Source organism: Platichthys flesus, chromosome 1 (assembly GCF_949316205.1).
Source record: "Platichthys flesus chromosome 1, fPlaFle2.1, whole genome shotgun sequence".
Lineage (NCBI taxonomy): Eukaryota > Metazoa > Chordata > Actinopteri > Pleuronectiformes > Pleuronectidae > Platichthys > Platichthys flesus.
In genome coordinates, this window is record NC_084945.1 from 19,439,705 (window position 1) to 19,460,832 (window position 21,128).

The following is a 21,128-nucleotide window of genomic DNA, read 5'->3' on the forward strand; positions in this document are numbered from 1 at the left end:
TGTTTTCAACTTCCTTAACAAGCAATTAGTAAATAGTGGAGCTGGATATGAGCTAAGGAGATGATTTGCAGATCCTTCTCCCTCGGAGCTGTCACTGACTTAGTTAAACAGTCTCACAGCTCATGATGTCTTCATAATTTATCGTGTTTAATTAATGGCAAATCAAGTTCATAATTAAAACTCTTCGTCTTCCCCTCTTGTTTTCTGACAGATGGTGAATTGTACACTGGTACTGTCAGCAACTTCCAAGGGAATGAGCCAGTCATTTACAAGAGCCTGGGTCAGGGAACGGCACTGAAGACTGAAAACTCTTTAAAATGGCTGCAAGGTAAACACCATTTATCCCATGAGATCTTTTTTTGTCCTTCTACACATCCTCCATCATGTACGCTACAGAGCAGATAAGCTCCAACAGTAGGGTTATTAGCACGGCACAGTCGCTAACACATGCTGCCCGAGAGACGAGCGCTCCGAGGTTGCGTGAGCTCGGTCCTATCACTCGACCCACATGCACATCAAAAGCGCCTCAGCCGGCTGCCACCGGTTTTGCCAGAGTAAGATGCACGTTTCACACAATTAGGACCTCTCTTGTCTTTTTGATCTCTGTAATTCAAGCAGAGTGCTGCTGATGAGACATCTGAGTGCAATTATACAGAGGACGCTGCCTCCTCTTCTCTGCCAGGGCTGCAAGACCCAGTTCTCCTGCAGAAACCCAGACAGTTTCGGAGAAGAAGCTGAAAAATCTTGAAACTTGGTTTGATGTGAGGATATTGTCTCTTAACATCAACAAAATTAGTTTTGTTTTTTGGAACTCAAAGATTTATTGATATGGAAGTTAAATGGAAAATCTTTGATGCTTTACAACCATACACTGAACTCTGGAGAACCTCCGGACATTCTCCGGAGGGGCTCTCTGTGAGAAGGTAATGAGTAAGAGCCTGTGGACTTTCTGCTGAGTTTCTCCGACCTGCTCCCTAGTATGAGTCGGCAGAATGTCTGGAGGAGCCCGTTTTAGAACCCAGCAGGAGATCCTCCTCAGGATTCACCAGGAGGCCATGTGTGTGTTCTTTCTTTTTCAGTCCTGCATACATCATTAAGACTGTTGTACAATGTTTGATGATGACTGAAGACAAACATCCATCAATGGTAAAAGTCCAACATGTTTTTTTTTGGGGTTTTTTCTATTCATGACAGATCCCATCTTTGTGGGGTCAGCTTACATCGAGGAGAGCCAGCCAGCGGGCAACCCTGTGGGCGACGACGACAAAATCTACTTCTTCTTCAGCGAGGCGGGCAAAGAATTTGACTTCTTTGACAACACCATTGTGTCGAGGATCGCTCGCGTGTGTAAGGTTAGTCACCCGGGATTGGGGCGGGTGTGTTACGCAAGACGGTCACGCAAAAAAGAAGGAGGCCGAGCAGGGCTCAAGTCCTCTCTCTCTCACTAATCCTGATAGAGTTACCTCAAAAGAAGGCTGGGTGCTGCCGTGTCGGAGCACGTCTGCTAACGTCTCACTGTACATCCTCTCTGTGGAGACGCAGTGGGAATCTGTCACTGGTTCATGAAAGCCTTTTTTTTCCCTGTTTGGCTGTACAAACATGTTTTCAACAGATTTGGTTTCCCCTCGCCTGACTCCCCCTCCCTTTCCCCCCCATCTCCCTCTTCTCCGCAGTGTCATCTCCCCCTCTCCCTCCATCTCCCTCACAATGTCAGCTGCACTCGTCCGTCCCCCCAGCTCTGCGCCTTTTCTCGAGCAGCGCTTTGAGCTTTATTAGTATTCAAGGGGGCTTGGCAGCAATAAGAAATGCGTCCCCCGCTCTTCTACTTTTTGCTTCAGGTAAAGCACGCAGGCTGCGGGAGGCACTGGAATCATTAAACTGTTGACGTCATTCTTTCTCCTGGTCCTCCTCCAAGAATTTAGTTTGGTCAATAACCCTGAATAGTCAAGTGCAGACTCTATCTTTTCTCACCTGTCATCGGATCAATTAAACGGCTACGAAGCAGCCTGATATACATGCACTCAGCCTCCCTCCCCGACTTATGCCTCTTGTTCATAGAGGCAGTAATGCGAGTAATCGTGGGGACAGCATGTAATCTTAAGTGACATCTTAATGACTTGGTCCTGCTCTGCTCTGGCACTCAGTGCCGTGACACCTCTCGCAGCCGGCGTTCTATATATGGAAATCAGTGACAGAAAGGCCCCCGGTCTGTGGCAACCTGCTGCAGATGAGCTGTGCAACAGACACGGGAGAATGGTTTGCTCAGCTTTAGAAAAGCGCCTTTATTTCCCTGGAATGCAGCTGCACTGTTTCTTGTCTTTTCACATGCTGCTCTGTGTCAGTTCAGTTGTGCTGCAGGTGGTTCATTCCCCAGTTCACTGGGTAAACACTCAAGAACATGAAGAAACCTTTTTGTGAAGATGACGCAGAGGAATTCCACCGTTCCAAAAAACCTCTAAAAAAAATACTTTCTCTAACTTGTTGCAAACGTCCTTTAACTAAGATCGTACAAAACTCTCACTGCTGAACCCTCGTTGCTTTGTTACGGATGAACAACTGATGCTGTACAGATCTGAGGCTGGTTTTATGAGGACTAATGTTTAGTACTAAGATAAAACAATTTAAATCACGTGTCATCAATTGTGAACATGGAAATATGGATCTTTGTTCACAGGTAGTCTGGGGGAAGGATGGATGGATCCAATTCACAGGCCCAAAACGAGCCAGTCTTTATTTTTGTGTCTGTATGACTTAATTTTTGTGAGAACAACAATAAAATAAATATAACTTAATATTTTTTATGTTTTAATGTCTCACACTCTGAAAAGAAGCTAATTCCAGCAATCAGAGTGTTTTAAGCTGCATCTCATAGTCACTGCTGCTTCTACCATGTTCTGAGCACGTGCATGCACCTGACCCCGTCACCTCACTACGTCTGTGCCTCACCTCACTGTCCCGGCACCACCTCTGCATTAGACCATAATCCATGAGCATCATTATAACTGGCCCCATCAGACGAGTCTCAAATATCTCTGTTAAACCAGCTTCTGATTCACTGCAGTCTTTCTATCACCATTCTTACTCTTTATCCTCGGACTCCACTCCCTGTGAACTCCAGTTCAGTAACACAGAGGCATGGAGGCCGCTCCCCATCCGATTTTAACATTTGAAACATATTTGGTTGATCTTCGCAGTTTCTCGTAAGATAAGATAAGATGAAAGTCTCGTCCGGGTTTTCACGATGTCCTAACTACTGTTTTACATGTGTTTGCCAAGTAGCGCTGCTTCCGAGTTGTTGTTTTTCTCCCCTCTTTCCTATCTGCTCGCCCTCCCTCGCTCCACTCCCTCTTTCTTTTGTTTATTCAGGTGTGTGCACTCTGAGCCACATTTGGAAAGCAGGCGGATTATGAGCATTGAGTAGCACAACCTTCTTTACTTCTTCTTCTTCAAGTTGTCAGGTTGACAAATGTGAGGAATCTGAAGAGATAAAGATCTTAGAGAGCAATGTGCAACAGCAAAAAAAAAGGATCGGGCCTATTTTTTGAGGGGGCAACTTCAAATGGGGGAGTGGCCCGATACGATTGAAAGTACAAGCTGAGCAGCGGAGCACAACAACGATGGCGGTGGACAGCTGAGAGAGCAGGAATGTGGTCTCCTCATTATGAGGACAGGCTACTGCCACAGCCTAGTAATTGGCTCCCGGGCCCCACATCAGTCCCTCGGGGTTTCACCTCGACGGAGAGCGAGCTGATTGTTTGTGTGGTGCGACAGAGGAGGAAACAGAGGTAGTTACAGTTTTGCATTTTATTATCTCCTCAAGGCTGATTCCCTCCTCTGTGCTGCAGTGTAGGAGTCGCTCCGAGGGCCGACGGGCTAGTTTGGATATGAGGCAGGAGAACCGTCCGGAGATTGGGCGAGGCCACTTGTTTTGGTCCTGCTCTTCATCCTCCTCCTCCTCCTCCTCGTCCAGCTGCTGCAGCTTTTGGGAGGAGTTTCTTCTGCTGTGTGCTCACAAGCGTTTTGATAATTGCCAGTCATAGCAGAATCCTCTGATAACTGTTTATGTGAGCATCTTGTGACGGCTTAAAGTGCCCGCTCTGTTTGTTTTCCATTTCACCACCTCCCTCGCCTTCAAAGACAAACTGACATTTTTTTCTAAGGCTTTTTTTTATGTGGGGAGCCTTTTTGGCCTTAGCATATTATTGTCGAAATATCCTTTATCATTCAGTATAAATGTACGACACACATGCTACAGGATCACAGGACAGTATTTCAGCACAAAGTCCAGTTGGCTTCGAATTTTCAAAAAAGAAAGAAAGAAAGAGGTCCCGACAGTCGCAGTGACCTCTTTTAGATTCCCTGGTTTGACCTCCCTCTGGATAAAAGGGAGGGATCCCAGCTGTGATACAACACAACCACTCAGAGTACCGCAGGTCTTTCTAACGGTTACTCGATTGCAACACTTCAACTCAAAGTGTGTTTTGCTTATTGTTACATTATTGGATGTTTGACCTTCACTGTCCCAAACGATTGCACAAGTGTGATGTACAAACTAGAAGCCTTCTTCAGTGCACCTGGCCCCTCCCACCAGTCCCCTTGGCAAATGACTCGCTGACTAACTACTGGCTATCGTCTCTGCTTCAGTGGTGCATGTCTCTCTGGTTTTACCCTCACCCAGCAATCTGAGAGCAGACGTTTCAATTAAAAATCTGAACTTTAGCTGAGTAGGTCCAGCGCTCAGAAGCCCATACACAACCACATGAAACACAAATTGCAGCCAAGTGGAATATAAAATTGAATTTCTCCTGTTGCTCTTCCTTCTCCCCGAAAGCAGCTCCTGCCTGGGAGTCTGACACCTCCTCTGCACCCTCCTTCCACCTCCATCAGTGGATCGTTAATGTTCATCAGCCTGAATGCCCTCAGCTGAACAGAACCGCTGGGAGTACTTGTCATACCTGTAACCTTTCTAACATGTTGTTTACAGGGTGATGTGGGTGGCGAGCGGGTGCTGCAGAAGAAATGGACCACGTTCCTGAAGGCCCAGCTGCTGTGTTCCCTCCCCGACGACGGCTTCCCCTTCAACATCATCCAGGACATGTTTGTCCTGAAGCCGGTTGGGGACAGCTGGGAGAGCACCGTCTTCTACGGCGTCTTCACCTCACAGTGGTACGAGACAAACAGAGGGACTGGGACGTACAGCCACTTGAATCCACCTGATTTATGGCCCTTGTAGAGTTTATGGTTACACACCAGTGCGTTTTTTATTTTTAATATCTGTCCTCAAAGTTGGCACGCTGCCGATTGTGTCTCTGCTCGTCTGAGTTTAGAGCAGCTGTAATGAGCTTAAACACCAACACGAGCTCGGGCAACCCCAACTTCTAATTAATGTATCAACAAGATAAGGCTTTTATGTGGAAATCATTCGAGTACAAACCGCAGATGTTCTCCAGTGAGAGTAACAACAATCGCAGAGAGGATGGACTGAGAGAACTGTACGCTACTGTGAGGAAGTGTTTCTAAATGTGAGACTAAAAATCTCAGTCACAACACGCAGTTTTGTTGTCTACAGTGTTGTGTCACGTTTTATTTTCAAAGAAGAAATCTGCACTATTCACACAATCTCAAACAAAAGAAATTATATAAAAGTTTCCTTTGCTCACAGGTATAAAGGAGCCTCGGGCAGCTCGGCGGTGTGCGCCTTCACCATGGCTCAAGTGGAGAGAGCGTTCAGCGGGCGCTACAGAGAGGTCAACAGGGAGACACAGCAGTGGTACACCTACAACCACCCTGTGCCAGAGCCACGGCCTGGGGCGGTGAGTACTAAAGGCAATATCCTGTGACATTACTACTTGCTCTGGGTGTAAAATCTGCACAGCTGTTCATACGAGTAGATATACGTTTACGTAACAGATAAGTTAACAACAAGTTGTTAAAGATTACTATCCCTGATATCTACTCTATTATCATAAATGTATTGTACAGGCTGCAACAAAACATCCAGGTGAAGCTGTAGACTGGAGCTTCATGGGAAGCAGATGCTCATCTTTAAGTTCCTTTACCAGTTTAAACAGAACTTTAGCAGCAGAAGCTCTTTGAAAGTACCTGGAGCAAAACAAATGAACTGGTAGATATTTATTTAAACCACCATTTAAACCTTTTAATATCAACCAAACAGGAGTGTGACGTTCTTACACCAAACTTGTTCAACACCTGAGTCCTAGGTCATAGGTCGTCACCTTATATCACCTCATAAATATTTGTTTTCCCCATACAGTGTGTGACGAACCACGCCAGGCAAATGGACATCCAGTCGTCTTTGCACATGCCCGATAAAGTGCTCAACTTTGTGAAGGACCACTTCCTGATGGACAGCGTGATCCGCAGCGCCCCCCTGCTGCTGAAACGCAGCGTGCGCTACACGCAGATCGCCGTGCACAAGATCCAGGGCATGGAGAGGGCTTACGACGTGCTCTTCATTGGAACAGGTACAGATCAGTACACAACATGTTTATCCTAATGTAAAGTTTGCTTTGTCTTTAGGGTAAATATTTAAAAAGAAAAGACAGTATTTTCCTGCTACGACACATTTGTGGGTTTGAGTTGTGATGTAAAAACAGCACACGTTGCTTCTTTCCTATATAAATTGTCCCCTGGCTTCAATTTAAGTCACTTACTCTTATTTTCTCTGCCTCCCAGATGATGGAAAACTCCATAAGGCCATCAACGCCAACGATAAGATGCACATCATCGAGGAGCTGATTCTGTTTCCTGAGCCGCAGCCGGTGCAACACATCGAACTCGATCCTCAGAGGGTGAATTACCATTTTATCACCACTTCATGAATACAATCTAGGTCAAATACAACTTAACACACATCTATAATGAATGTCGTTGTACCAGTCTCTGTTCATGATCAAATTAAAGTTTTAAAAAACCAGAGCACCAAGTGGCTCCAGACCTTTTCTGTTCCTCTGGGGCCGCTCCACAGAGTTTTCCCTGTGAGTTACAGCACCGCCTGGAACTGGGTTTATTGTCGTCCCTGGCAATTTACACAGAGCTAAATTTCATTACCTTTTCAATCTTTATTACATAATAGCCACTCCCCGGGCCAAACTGCAATCTCATCTAAGATTATGTAATTCTAATAAAGTCCGAGATACTTTCGGTGAGTATATTTCTCGCTCCAAATAGGGATGCGAAGGCCTGAGACAGAATCCACATCATGTCCATCTAATACTGGGAAAATAAGACGGGCTAAAAATAGACTGCGCTTGTGGGAAGTTGTGGGTGCACAGCGTGTCAGTTATAATAACGTTACAGTCATGCTGGAAGTGTATGGATGTGATGCAGGAAGATCTAAAAAGTGTTAAAAACAACAACAAATAAATTCAATATATCGAGGACTGAGCTTTGCAGCCACTATCATGGTTGCCATGTGTTCTGACCACAATCCCACAGTCCAATTACTCAGCTGGTCAGAGTTAGTCCTTTGTTTGGGTTATATTGCTCCGTTCATCTTCAGTAATTGTTTTAGCATGGTCTCTCTTCTTGGAAACAAAAAGCCCAAACTGAAAACAGAGCATCTCTCCCGTGCTGCTTTCACCTTTCTGGAGATCAGTTTGACTCGCTCATCGTCTCACACGTGGTGTTTTCTCATCCGCAGGGTCTGTTGTTTGTTTCCTCCTATTCTGGGCTGGTGGAGGTTCCTGTGGCCAACTGCTCCAACTACGTGAGCTGTGGAGAGTGTGTGCTGTCCAGAGACCCGTACTGCGCCTGGACTGGGCGGCTGTGTCGGGACGTCAGGATGGCTCCACCTGACAGGTACAAGCTCACATTCAAATAACCGGAAAAACATTAATTAATATTTGGACCTTTGGACAAATTGTAGGAAGTTAGGATGGTAATAAAAAATAGAAGAAGAAAAAACAGCTGGCAGGAGATTTTTCCTTGTGCACTTTATCTTAAATCTAACAAAGGCCATGGTCAAGACTTTACATTTTTATTAAATCTTTTTACATTTGTTTTCCCTGCATTTTTGGCAAGTCACAAAAAAATAAATCTGACCATACTTTACTCCAAATTAGTAGTACAAATATCTTTAAATAAATAAAGAAAGACATTTTAAAAAATGCACAAAAACATGGGTCCTAAAGTTTACAGTCAACCTCTGGCACTAGATGAAAATTCAGGAGATTTAAAACAATATTAATCTAAATGGGCAGCAAATCTTAAAGGAAATCCATCCAATAGATATTGAGATATTTCATTCTGGAGGAAAGCGGTTAACCAACCAACCGACAATAAAAGAGCAAACCTGCAAACATGGCTAAAAACAGAACAAACTGAAAACACGACAATTAGAGGGAAATATATAAGAACTAACACAATGACAGGAAATGAAAAATATGTTGAGAATGTTTTATGAAATGTGTTTTTCTGTGAACGAGCCCACAAACAAACACAAACAGTAAATATGCAGCTCTTATAGTCATGTGCTTCAACAAGTAGACTTTTGTCTTTGTCATAGTGATGAAGCTGGACTCATAGTCACACTCTGAGAGAGAGAGAGTCCAAAGAGAGCATCCACACAGCGCTCCTCTCATTACAGCTGCTAACCCTCTCCCTGTGGTTTTCCTCTCCTGTCGCCTCAGCCACTGGCAGCAGGATGTGGAGGAGGCCGACACCTCAGCCATTTGTAACAAGACGTTCCCCAGCCCCAGATCTGCCAGACCAGCGGCCACTCGTGAGTGTGTGTGTGTGTGTGTTCTCTTTGTGCAGCCGTCATTTAATCACATGTTGTTTGTCACCTCATCAACGCCAGAGCTGATTTGTCTGATGGCTCCAGGTTCTCTGGAAAATAATGTTGAGCTACTCAGTGCTGTAAACCATCCATGTGAATTAGACATTCATCCATCACAAGCAACTTATTGAACAAAACTTTTAAAGGAATATTTCAGCATTTTGGAAAATTTTACAGAAGATTTAAAGAGTTCCAGTGGATGAGAAGGTCAACCTCCCTCTCATCATACTCATCACTGTATATAGCTGTTTTCAGACCTGCACTTCATTGAATGGATGAACTCCAGAGTTTCTCCTGCCAGCAGCTTAGTAAAAACTCCTGTTAATGTCAGAGGGAGAACGCAGCAGGAGATTATAGTACTGATTTACTTTATTGATGACGTCCTTTACTTTACTAAGTTACAGCCAGGATCAGTCTTCTCATTAATCTGAACTATTCCTTTAAGTTAGGCTCATTGTATAATATTCATTCAATGGGCATAATTTTTCTCTTTTTATTGATATTTGTTTATAGGTGGCTCCCATTGCCAGCTCATAACAATCCCGGCAAACACGTTCAGAGTCCTCCCCTGTAAGCTGCGCTCCAACCTGGCACAGAGGAGGTGGAGTTACAGTGACAGCGCCAGCCAGTTCGTCTATGCCACTCCTGAGGGAAACCTGGTCGTGGTGGCTCAGGGCGACAGGATGGAGACCTACGAGTGCTGGTCAGAGGAGGAGGGATTCCGTCAGCTGCTGGCTAACTACTGTGTGAGGGCCGAGCCCCCTCTGGAGAGCACCACTCTGATTGGTCACTCTCGCACGCCGCACATTAGGCCGGAGGAGCCCATGATCCTGCCTGGAGAGTCTCGCTCTCAACAGGTCCACATGAAGACATACTGGAACGAGCTGATTGTGGTGTGCGCCCTGCTGGCGTTCTCCCTCGTGGTGTTTTCCTTGTTCATCATCTACCGGAACCGCGATCACATGAAGTCCATGCTGAAGCAGGGCGAGTGCCCCAACATGCAGCAGAAGAAGCCGAGGATAGTGGGAAAGCCTGCGGAGAGCTTACCGCTCAACGGTAACCCCATCCCTGTTTCCACCTCGGATCACAAGGGCTACCAGACGTTAAATGACAACTACATCTGCAGCACGCCCACACACGAGTCCTCACCAGACAACAGCAAGAGCTTCTCTGAATCCTCCGACCGGCGGCCGCTCAACCTGAAGGAGAGCCACGTGGAATACTCCCCGACCTGCCCCCGGCCCAGAGTGAGGCTCGGCTCCGAGATTAAAGACTCTATCGTATGAGAGCACAGGACCAGCTGAAAGAGGCCGCCCTGTATCTCCGTGAAGGATGCGGGCCACTGAGCGAGGGAGAGGAGATGCTGACATCCTCCCACATCACAGCACATCTTTTTATTTTAGCCATCTTTGTTCTGTGATAATGCGCGGAGGTCATTTCATTTCATCCTTTCCACTCTAGAAGCCAGATATCAGTCTGGTTTGCTGCACAAGCCGGACGAACGAAGCAGCGCAACAGTCTGGTTTCAACCAGGATTAAGAAACATGGCACAGCTGCTAAGAATAGTTCAAATAACAGGCTTTATTTTTAGTCCATGTCATGGCCACTAAGCGCGTGTGTGCGAGTGTAGGGCTGGGCAATATTAGGGAAGACACAATGAAACAAACTTTCCTCCACATCAATATTTATCCCAGTATCTCTTTAGATATGCAACATCCAACAATACATTATCTAGTTAATGTCCATCACTATGCTGTAATAAAAACAACAGACAATAAATTATAACTATAGATATGTTGTCCAGCTCTTTACAAGTATGTATAACTGCACACAGCTGCCTAACACACACAATCGTTCTTACACACAATCGAGCCACGCTACAGCTACACGGAGTCCGCAAGGTCAGGTTCAGGAGAGGAGAGCATATTCGTTATGATCCAAACCTTATGGAAGCAAGTCAGAAGCACATTTGTTCCCCTTGAATAAATGTCACGACTGAACGAGGCGATGAAAGAAGAGGCGGGCGAGGAGAAAACTACAGCACCTTGAAAAAAAAAAAAAAAGAGGACTTTTCAGAAAGATCATCAAACAAATGTGTGAGCACATGTGATGCTCCGAGGCCTAAATAGGGACGTGTGCCTCCTGGATGTGCGCTGCCTGTCTCACTTACAGAAAACTGCCCCATGGACCATCTCTGCTCATCTGAGACCGCCCTGTTCTTCAGTATTGACCTGCAGGTACCAATGATGAGTAAATAAAAAACACAGATATCCTGTTCTTGAGGTGAATATGGAAAAGAGACTTGACATTTCAGACACAAAGCACCAAGTGAAAAAAAACAGGGAGGGGCCACCCAGACCTCTACCATGTTCAGGGCAGCACCAAAATCATCATGTGCCAAAAAAAACAACAAAAATAACTTGATTGTCTTATCTCGACGCAATAGTGCCATTCTGTTATGACCACTCCCATCTCATGTGTTAGCGTTGATCACTGTCCGAGAGACGATGGAACCGGAGCTGGGTTTCATGAAGGTTAAGTGGCACCAAGACTGTGTGAAATGTGAAGTGCAAGTTGAAATGTAAGACTGTTAGCTCATTTTTGAACTGTGTTGGGGGAACAATAATTGGCCTCCATGTAATATCAGGACTGGGGCATAAGGACTATGGCGTGGAGATTACCTGCCGTGTGGTGGCCACTTCTCCTTCAGCAAGTACGTAGGGGATTCATCTGCCTTCTCAGTGTTCACACTGAAACAAACAGGTGAAACTAGTTTCACACTAGACTGAGCTTGATGAGCACTAACAATGAAATCCATGTAGTTAAACCCACTAAGAGTTGCTGTAGTGCAGAGATGGCATCAAGAGGTTGCTTATAAAAACAGAGTTGACTCAGTATAACCTCCACCGCAGCAGCTCACATTTCATACACGCGCCATCCACGACAGTCAAGTGTCAATACGTTGTAAATGTGAAAGCACAAGTAATCAGGGTGTTGAATTCTTACAGGTTTGCACATTTCAGTAAAAATTCAGACCACGTTCTAAGAAATGCAACTACTGAGAGACCGAGAGACACAGCAGCTGCTAAAGAAAAGGGGTTTTCGTAGAAATCAGTTATCGCAGGGACCAGTGCAGCCATTGCAAACACTATTACTCCCACATTGCTTAGACTTCTGAGACTTATCAAGCAGAACTTCCCAAAGATCTAGAAGGCGGTTAGTGTTGTGTAAATCTGGATGAAAAACATTAGCGTGGCCATAGGGACAATATGGCCCCACATGTCTTAGAACACATCACCAGTTCATGGTCAATAATCCTACAGTATATACTCCAGTATCACACAGTCAGCTTTTTTACTATTTCCACACTGAGCAGACGACGAGACACTATGTAATGCTACAAGTGCTACAAATTGACAAAGTAACCGCACAGTAAACTGTGCAACAGTGGTCAGTGTTTCTTTTTCTTTTGTTTCTGTTGTGTATATAAAGTGTATGTGCGTAATAGTGTGTGTTTTTAAGGGACTTGTGCAAGATGTGTTGTAGAGATAGTCTTGAAAACAGAGAGTGAACACTGCTGATATTTTTTTTTCTCATAATGATGCTTTACTGCCTACTCCAGCGAACATTTCAACTCTTGCACAGAACGCAGCACACTTCTGACCACGCTGTCTGTTCAGCACCTGGACAGATTTTCATCCATTACATCAAAGCAGAGTAAAAATTTTAAAAAGTCGTATAAAAAAAAAAAAAGGTTGTGAAAATTTGGGGTTTTAAAAACAAAGTACAACATTTATATTATTTATTATTGTTAGCATTGGACAGAGCCAGGTTAGCTATTTCCTCCATTTCAAGTATTTGTGCTTGGCTCATCAGTTGGTGGCCTACTAACGTAATGTCTGTCTAGATTTTTATGTCATACCGAATTAAAGTAGTGTGATTCTGTTGGAAATAGGTTTAATCACCATATTGTTAGGAGTTAGATGAGAATATAGATACCACTCATGTATGCATAATATGAAGCTAGTGTTAGAGGCTAATTTGGTTAGCTTAGTTTAGCTTAGCACAAAGACAGGAAACCGACGGAAACAACTGGTCTGAATGTAACAGTTGAACAGAATTTTCCCTGTGCATCCCTGGAGTTGTGTCACGTTCAAGTTGAAAATCGAAAATACATCAAAGTCAGTGTCCTCAGCCAAAAAATGGTTTGGCACAGGGCTGCGTATAAAACAGCAGTAGGCTTTTGTACATTGTAAAAAAAGGATATAACCAAGTGAACTCAGCTGTTTCCTCCGGATTTCCATCTTCATGCTAAGCTAACCCGCTGCTGGCTTCAGCTACATTATTTATTTTAACATTAAGGCCTGGTCACACACACCCAAATATGGCACAAATATCACGGGTGAAAGTTCACTAAAGTTGAACTCCACGTGAAGTAACGCCCTGATTTGTCGCACCACAGGAAGCAAATGTTTAATTCAGCGTGAACTGGGGGGGGGGGGCAAAGTTTCACCACTGAAACTTGTGCCATGGCTTAATGTGAGTGTCATGCGCCAATGGATGTTTAACGAATAATCAGATTCTAAAAGCATTGTTCATCAAAACTGACTACGAAATTGTAAACGTCTCTGGAAAGTGTTAACCTGTCCAGTATAATACCCTGCCTCTCGCCCAAGGTCAGCTGGGATTGGCTCTAGCCCACCCGACGACCCTAAAAGGATGAGTGGAATGGATAATAGATGTATGGAAAGTCTCTGAGAACCTGCTTTGATCTGCTTGATGGATAACCTCACAAAGATTTGAATATAAAATGCCTTTAGACGTCACGTAGTTCTGCCTTTAGCCATGTGCTACACTGTGTTCTACCCAGCAGTGACCTCGCCAACAGAAATGTGGTGAATGGCGTGATTGTAATCCTCCGTGGGCGCTCTTAACTCCACAACACGGGTCTACTATAGATTTACAGTTTCACCCAAGCCATCATTAACTTTACCTGGGAGCTGCTCAAAATCTTGTACCACCCTGTCTTTGCTTGTGTCAAAAGTCATGTGATGGAACTTTTTAATAAAACGTATCTGAACAGTTCAGTATTTAACAATAATCAAACTTTTTGATCTTGTATTGTAATCGTAATGAAATCATTTTACCGTCATAGTCAATAACGCCAAAAGTGTAAATACTGTGTGGTAAAGGTTGTGCATATTTATTAATTTCAAAAAGCAGATGATCCCCCGGTGACTGATGCTTCATTTTGAGTGGCTCCTCTGTAATGCAACATACTGTACTGGACATGAATGTAGCCAAGTATATTTTATTTTCAGCAATCTATTTTCCTAAACTGGCGTAAGTAGGCCAATCCATTGTGACATCTGTTTAGGGTTTAGTAGAAACGGCCGTACAACAGAAACACAGCACAAGAGAAGTAGTAACTGTTTGTGCTGCTCCATGTTGTCCTGCAGTTCAATACGAGCACAGCTCCAAACTCTCCATATGGGCTCAGCTTGGCCTCAGCATACTGAACAACATAAGCCTAGTTGACTGAATTACTATTAGACAAATGTGGTCTTGCCTGCATGATTTTTTTTATTATTTGTTGTGTACAAATAACATTGTCAACTGTATTTTTTGTATCATTGAGATTTGTGACTGTTGTTTTTATTATATTGTACATAAAAAGCACTTTATTTTAATTTTTTAAGATAAATGAATAAAATACATGTTTTGTCACATGCACGTCTTAGTCCACTTTATATTGTGAATTGCTGTGTTCAGTCTCGGCTTTTGCACAGAACAGTTTTTTGAGAGAAAGACTTTACTAGCAAATCTAGGTGTTAAAACAAACTCAAGTCATAAGAAACAAACATATTAAATCTGGGGGTCAAAGTTAAATAGATTTGAAAGAAAAAATGTTTTTTTGATTAATATGATTAAAACCCCTTCCTGCTTTTTACATCTATCACAATGGAACATATAAGAAGAGTGTGTGAATAGATAGAAGTCATTGGATAAACATTTTCTGTATTTTCATGTGTTGTGACTTTGCAGCACGTGTTGTCAAATTAATGCAGATGTTCATCTCAGACTCCGTACTAAACAGATTTTAGACATTCAATGTCATTTGTTGATTAGTGTGTCTGGAGTATCAACTAACTTTTAATTACAGCTTAATTTAATAAATTATCTTTATTGATCATTTATATTTACTTTTTGAGAATTTATGATTCTCAAAAAGTGAATTCCACCTGTCCAAGGAGTACCCTGCTTCTCTCCTAAGGTCAGCTGGGTTTGACTCCAGCTCCCCCTGCAATCCTCGAAGTCAATTCATGCGTTCCTAAATCAGGAAATGTGGCAAATAGCTGTCTCACCAGTCCATCAAATCATTTAGGATTTTGTCACTTTACTAGTGTATTTTTCTGCTCTCGTACAACTGACCAGTCAATCGTTATCTCCTCAGAAATATCCACATTCTATTTAAGCACCACACTGAAAATGTATGCTCTGACTGTCCACTCGGAGGAAGATGCCTGAGCGTCTCCAACCCACCTGGACTCACAGACACAGAGGGCGGCCCTGTCATAAACATCAGCTTAGTGAATCAATACATAGTTATTTTTGTGCTGCGTGTGTGTAGCCGACGCCCTGGACTGACGGATGATGACCCACTGCTCTTCTGTCAGATCGGGTTACAGCTCAGGTAAAGACTGGGTTCTGTTTTCTCTCCAGTTTGTCAGTCAGATGTGGACTTTGCCCTCGAACAGGCTCCTCAAAGCTGGAGATCTCTCTCTCTTATTATTCCTCTGCAGTTTTACTGTTGCACTCTGACGCCCCTGCAGATGGTCGTCTTTCAGTGATTCACTCGGCTTTGGCAGTCATCAACAAATATGAGAATCTTCACCTGGATTTTCTTGGGTTTTTTTTATGTATTCAGTTTTTCGCATCTATTCCCGACCACAGCTGTTGCAAACATTAGGCAACACCCCACCTCCTCTGACAACTGTGCACAGTATATCTCTGACCATCTTTTGCATAACACATCTGCAAACATCCAGCCTGTTGGGATGGCTCACAATTTATTATATTAAGACCACATTACAGATGAGAGAGAGAGAGAAAAATGCATCGTCTGTCATTGCTGTGTTATGACAGATGTTATCTGACCATTCGATCATCTGCAGCCGATGGTTAAGTGCTTAAAAGAAATCTGAGTGCGTGCAGTCTGTGAATGTAGATTTTGACCATCTGGCCTCATAAACAACAAGAAGACTCAGTGGAACACGATTTCTTTTAATTTACGAGTATCAAAACCAGCTTCATTACTACGTAACACATTTTTACACGTCTGTCAAATGCAACTCATTAGACTCTCTTGCAATATGAGTATTACAGAGCTTGACCTAATGCCAGTGATGGCAGAAGTGCTCAAGCATTTTATCAAAATAGAAATACTGAAGTAAAAGTAAAAGCACAATATTACCATTTCTAATTGAGTTAAGTTATGTAAGTCCTGGCTTTAAAATATGCAAAAAATATATACTATATATACAAGTGCTTACACATTGTAGCCTATTCCCCAATGCAAGGGTTTTCTTTCATTGTGCCTAGTGTATATATTGTCCAATACAAGAATAATACAGACTGCTATTGAAAGAACTTGCACTGTCATATGAATTAATATCTAATCAGTGGATTAATTCCCGACTCAATATTGATTTATTTTTTCCCAAAAAATGCATAAAAGCAATGTGACCATGCAACACGGTGCATTGTAAAAATGTAGTACAGATATTTGCTGATATAGTACAGTAAAAGTGACAAGTTGCTGAAAATGAATCTACTGAAGTAAAGTACCAGTACATACAAACTATATTTAACTTTATTAATGGAGTATAAGTACATTTTAATTCTCACTACCGACTCAAACTACATGTGAACGGGTTTGAATTTGTGTCAAAATCAAACAGAACAATGGAAAAAACATGAATATTAGCTATGTGAGAGAGAGGAAGCAATACAGTATGTAATAACAAATGGTTAGGCTTCTAGTCTGTCATTTTATGTGGTGCACCACAAAGATCTATTTTAGGACCCTTGTTTTCTTAAATAAAGTCGAGCTGATCACATCAAGTTTAGCATCAGTAAAGTAAGGATGAAATCATAACCTTTAATCTATCGCCAAGCCTGAGAAATAATGAGACAACCACAGAGATTAAGTCCAGTGAGGCTGCTCCATGGAACCGAGTCAGTGCCTGCATCAGGATATGAAATTACTGATCAATTCACTAAACGTACTAATAAGGGAGTGTGTCTTCATGGACATGCCTAAACTGACCCCAGTCAGTTTGCTGCTGAGCCTCAGTCCCAAAGTCTGCCCCAACGTGTGCAACATAACCTGCAGGGAATTCTGCTCATACTGGACAGTGGGCTGTGAATAAAGCTCAGCTCACTGAAGTCTTGACTCTCCTGCTGAGACACAGATCAGCTGCCGGCAGGAATCAGAGGCCTGTTCCCTCACAGACTGCACATGCAGGTGAAAGCGATGGAGTGGAGACCCAGCACCCAGAGCCATTCGTCAAGAGGGACTCAGGGTTGACAACAACAATAAAAGAAGCCTGACCATTCTCAAAGCATTTGTTCTCCAATATCTGCCCTTGTCTGTCTTCCTGTCTCTCACTCTGAATCTCAATGTATTCTCTCCCTCCTCTGACACCCTGTGACAGATCCCATTTGCTTTCAACACCAGCCGCTCGTCTGCTGTCACCGAACATTTGATGAGGAGCAAAGACGGTAATTTGCCATTCATTATTAACAAATCAGTGCACTGTGAAAAGGGCCTTTTGTTTGCCGCAGCCTTGGAAACAATTACAGTCACCTTGCGTTTTCGCGGTGATTGCGTACTGCATATTTCATGGTGATGCTTCGTTGATGGTGAAATTGAAAAGCAGATTTACTTTTCCCAGTCGACGAAAGGAAATCAGTCCAAACTAGACACAGTGGCAGCGTCCCCTGCTCTTTCCAGAGGTAAGACCAACCAGACCAACCAGCACCCTATAAACTCACAGAGGGATTATGAGCTGGATTAACTGCCTGCAGTATTCAGGCTCTCCGGAGGCCAATGAATTACACGGCACATTTCCACAAAATGTCCGACTCTTCCTTTTAAATACTTGTAGTACTGATGAGGGCTTTTTTTCACCCGCAAACTGCTGAAAATGTTGAGTAGAATATGCTACGGACTGTATATGGACTGTATTTCCAACCATCTCACAGGCAACCAGAGGCCAATCATTTTTCTCCAAAGATCGAGCGCCAACGACACTCTGCGTGGGGACAAATGCACTCACACACACCATTTCCTGCATCTGCCTGGAGCTCAGGCGCCTCTGGTTCAGAGAAAATGCAACAGTGTTCAAATAAAATGATCTTCAGCGTCTGAATCTCCATAATAACAAGCAGTCATGTGCAAGACCATTAAAAATCAATGAAGCAGAACAGGAAGAGTAAATGATGTGTTGTAGGTTGGTATAATGTTATGGTGCTGTGATATTAAAATTATAATTGAATTAATAAATATTTACAGACATATTACAATTATGTCATGCTGCCTGATGCTGAGGACTTATTGGTCGATGTCTGTTCCTTCTGCCCCATCATTACCTCCGCCAAGGAGATTATATTTTCGTCTGTGTGTGTTTGTTGGTTTATTTGCTTGTTTGTTGTTTTATCTGTTAGTTAGCAGGATTAAGCAAAAAAGTCTGGGACAGATTCCTTTGTTTCTGCTTTGTCCTTGTTTCCTCTCTTGTCTCTGCTGTAGTCCCACCCTGATTCTGCCAATCTGTCATCAATGAGGTGCATGTGCTCCTGTGTCAGAATCAGAGGGAGAAGCCTCCTGTGTGAGGACTGCTGGGTTTCTGTCTCTCAGCCTGGGATATTAATATTGCTTATGTTGTCTTTTAATGTTAATTAACATGTATCCCATGGTTTCAGTTGTTTCAAGATTTCTGTCATTGATTGTGCTCAGTGGTGGTAAGGGGTTTTAAGAGTTGTATGCTATATAGAGTCATTGTAGGGTGTTAAAGAGTCCATTCGAATTTGGTAGGAACAATCTCTACTTTTTTTTCACTTTCTGTAACATTGCAGGATATGGCTTTTCACTGATTTCCCTAGGGATCAGTGTGGGATCTTGATGAAGAAAAATCAGGCACCTTCAGGAAACAGAGATGTGAGTGTGCACAATTTGATCCAGCTTGTTGCGCTCGGTTGTGGTATGCACTCATGTAACCATTCTAATTGTGAGTTGTATCAAAGCTCTGCTACAGCACTGTTTTTACCGGTGCTCCCATATTTCATCAAATTCAGGAAAGAAGGCCTAAAGAGATGGAGCTGGTGGGAATTTAATGAGATAGGTTTACAAAGTCCTTTTCTCTAAATGCTGATCACTCATCACCACTAAGCTCTTCTCTTGGTTCTGTTTCAAGAAAAATGATGGCGGATTAGGTTTGAATTTTCTCAGTTTTAAGAAACCTGCTGATTCTGCATTTGCCCCTCATCACTATTCAGCTCCTCGGCCACACTCCCGATATCTGAGATGGAAGAAAGCTAAACTGGTGACTTAATTATACGCTCTGTAAATCGGAGGACACAAACCCACTGGATCTCAGTAAGTAGACACACAGCTTATTGACTATAAATAGGCTGAGGTGTGGCCTACTGGCTCAGTGAAACATCAGCAGTATGCATTTGGGCTCACGCTGGCAGATGACAGTCATAATACAAAATGGTCTGTTGCAGGGTACATGTGGGTCTGTGTGTTTTGCTTCATTTCAGCAGAATAAGTGTTCGTCCAAAGCCTTCAGATTGAATCATAATCCCTCAAACTGTGTGCTGTTGACTCAACACTAGAGAGAGAGAGAGCACACGATACAACATAACCACATCAGCTAACACAATTTCTACTCATTATCATTCTGAATGGACCCAACGTTCAGAATTTAAATTACATGGCAGTGTGCTTCCACCTAGTGGTCACTGTGTTACTGCAGCCTTATATTGTTGCTGGCATGGGTGGTTTATTTACTGTGGATCTTCCAGACTCCAGTGTTACACAACACAGACGTATCAACAAGTTGTGTGGGCAGGATGTTATATTATGTTATTAATGGAAGGTCGATCTTGCATTAAGAGATATTCTACTAAATTTAAACATCAAGGGATTCCTTTATAATAAATGTCTTTCAGAGTCCTTGAAGCTGCAGCACAGTCATAAATGATAAATGATTAATTTTATATTAAATTAAATAAAATATAAACAATTTAGTTAAATGAAATTAAATGAAATTAAATGAAATTAAAAAACAATTCAATTAAATTTAATAAAATTTCATTAAATTGAATAAAAAAATAATAATGCATGGGCACAACCTGCGCAGAAGCCTACTGCGCATTTTCTAAAGTTGTCCATAAAAGAAAATCTTTAGTTGATCTTGATTTTATCCTGTGTGCATTGAACCCTCTGCATTTCTCCATTTGTAGGATGCTCATGAATTTCTGATGTCCTTTCTGGAAAACCTGTGATGACAGAATTGTCAAACAAGACGGGAAAAGTCTACAAACGCCCCGTCAAGGTACAGCTGTGGTTCAGGATGCAGAACACCAGGACCTGCAGGGGGTAAAGCCACACGGAGAAAAAACACGTATTTTATTCTTGTTTATGTGACTGGAAATGTATCTGGTCATGACCTTTGCGTCTGTCATTGTATGCACGTTGTTCCTTTATATTGCAGATGTGGACACAGTTCTGGGACAGAGGAAATGTTCAACAACCTGTCTCTTAACTTGATGCATCAAGACTCAGTTCAGGACATGCTCGACAATTACCTGCTAGTGAGTCACAGCTGTCCCTGTCTAGTCATCCCATGAACTCCCACACAAACAAAGTTACTCATAGTACTCTTCATTCGTGCATATTATCATTTGAATCTTTTGTCGCGGTGTATGAGACAAATCAAAGTTTGGACATTGCTCATCTTTACAGTTTTAATCACACCCATACATAATAATACACCTCTCTCTCTCTGACTTGGTTAGTCATTAATAAGTAAAGTCATCTGAGAAGGAAGTGGCCCACGCAGGACTGTGATAAACACGACCAATGCTTAAAAGAGACCTCAGCTGGGGATTCATACAAAAAGTTGGCTTCTGGCAGTTGTTAGACAGTGTGCGTTCAAGTGTTGGGTAGGATTGGGATGCAGCCCTAACCCTATCATAGCCAGGATTACCAACTTAGCTTTAAGGGTCATTTGAGCTCAATGTAAGATACGTACACAGCATC

At 42.9% G+C, this 21,128-nt stretch overlaps 1 protein-coding gene across 1 annotated transcript in view; it reads left to right on the top strand.

Moving 5' to 3' along the window:
- Window positions 1-14,533, top strand: part of LOC133954010 (semaphorin-4B-like) — a 46,490-nt gene extending 31,957 nt beyond the window's left edge. The window contains exons 7-15 of the mRNA XM_062388260.1: window positions 212-328; window positions 1,195-1,352; window positions 4,985-5,166; window positions 5,663-5,813; window positions 6,275-6,485; window positions 6,697-6,812; window positions 7,664-7,821; window positions 8,652-8,743; window positions 9,314-14,533. Coding sequence (XP_062244244.1) covers window positions 212-328; window positions 1,195-1,352; window positions 4,985-5,166; window positions 5,663-5,813; window positions 6,275-6,485; window positions 6,697-6,812; window positions 7,664-7,821; window positions 8,652-8,743; window positions 9,314-10,086 — 1,958 coding nt within the window. The 3' untranslated portion in view covers window positions 10,087-14,533. The remainder of the gene's footprint in view (window positions 1-211; window positions 329-1,194; window positions 1,353-4,984; window positions 5,167-5,662; window positions 5,814-6,274; window positions 6,486-6,696; window positions 6,813-7,663; window positions 7,822-8,651; window positions 8,744-9,313) is intronic.
- Window positions 14,534-21,128: the final 6,595 nt, after the last annotated feature.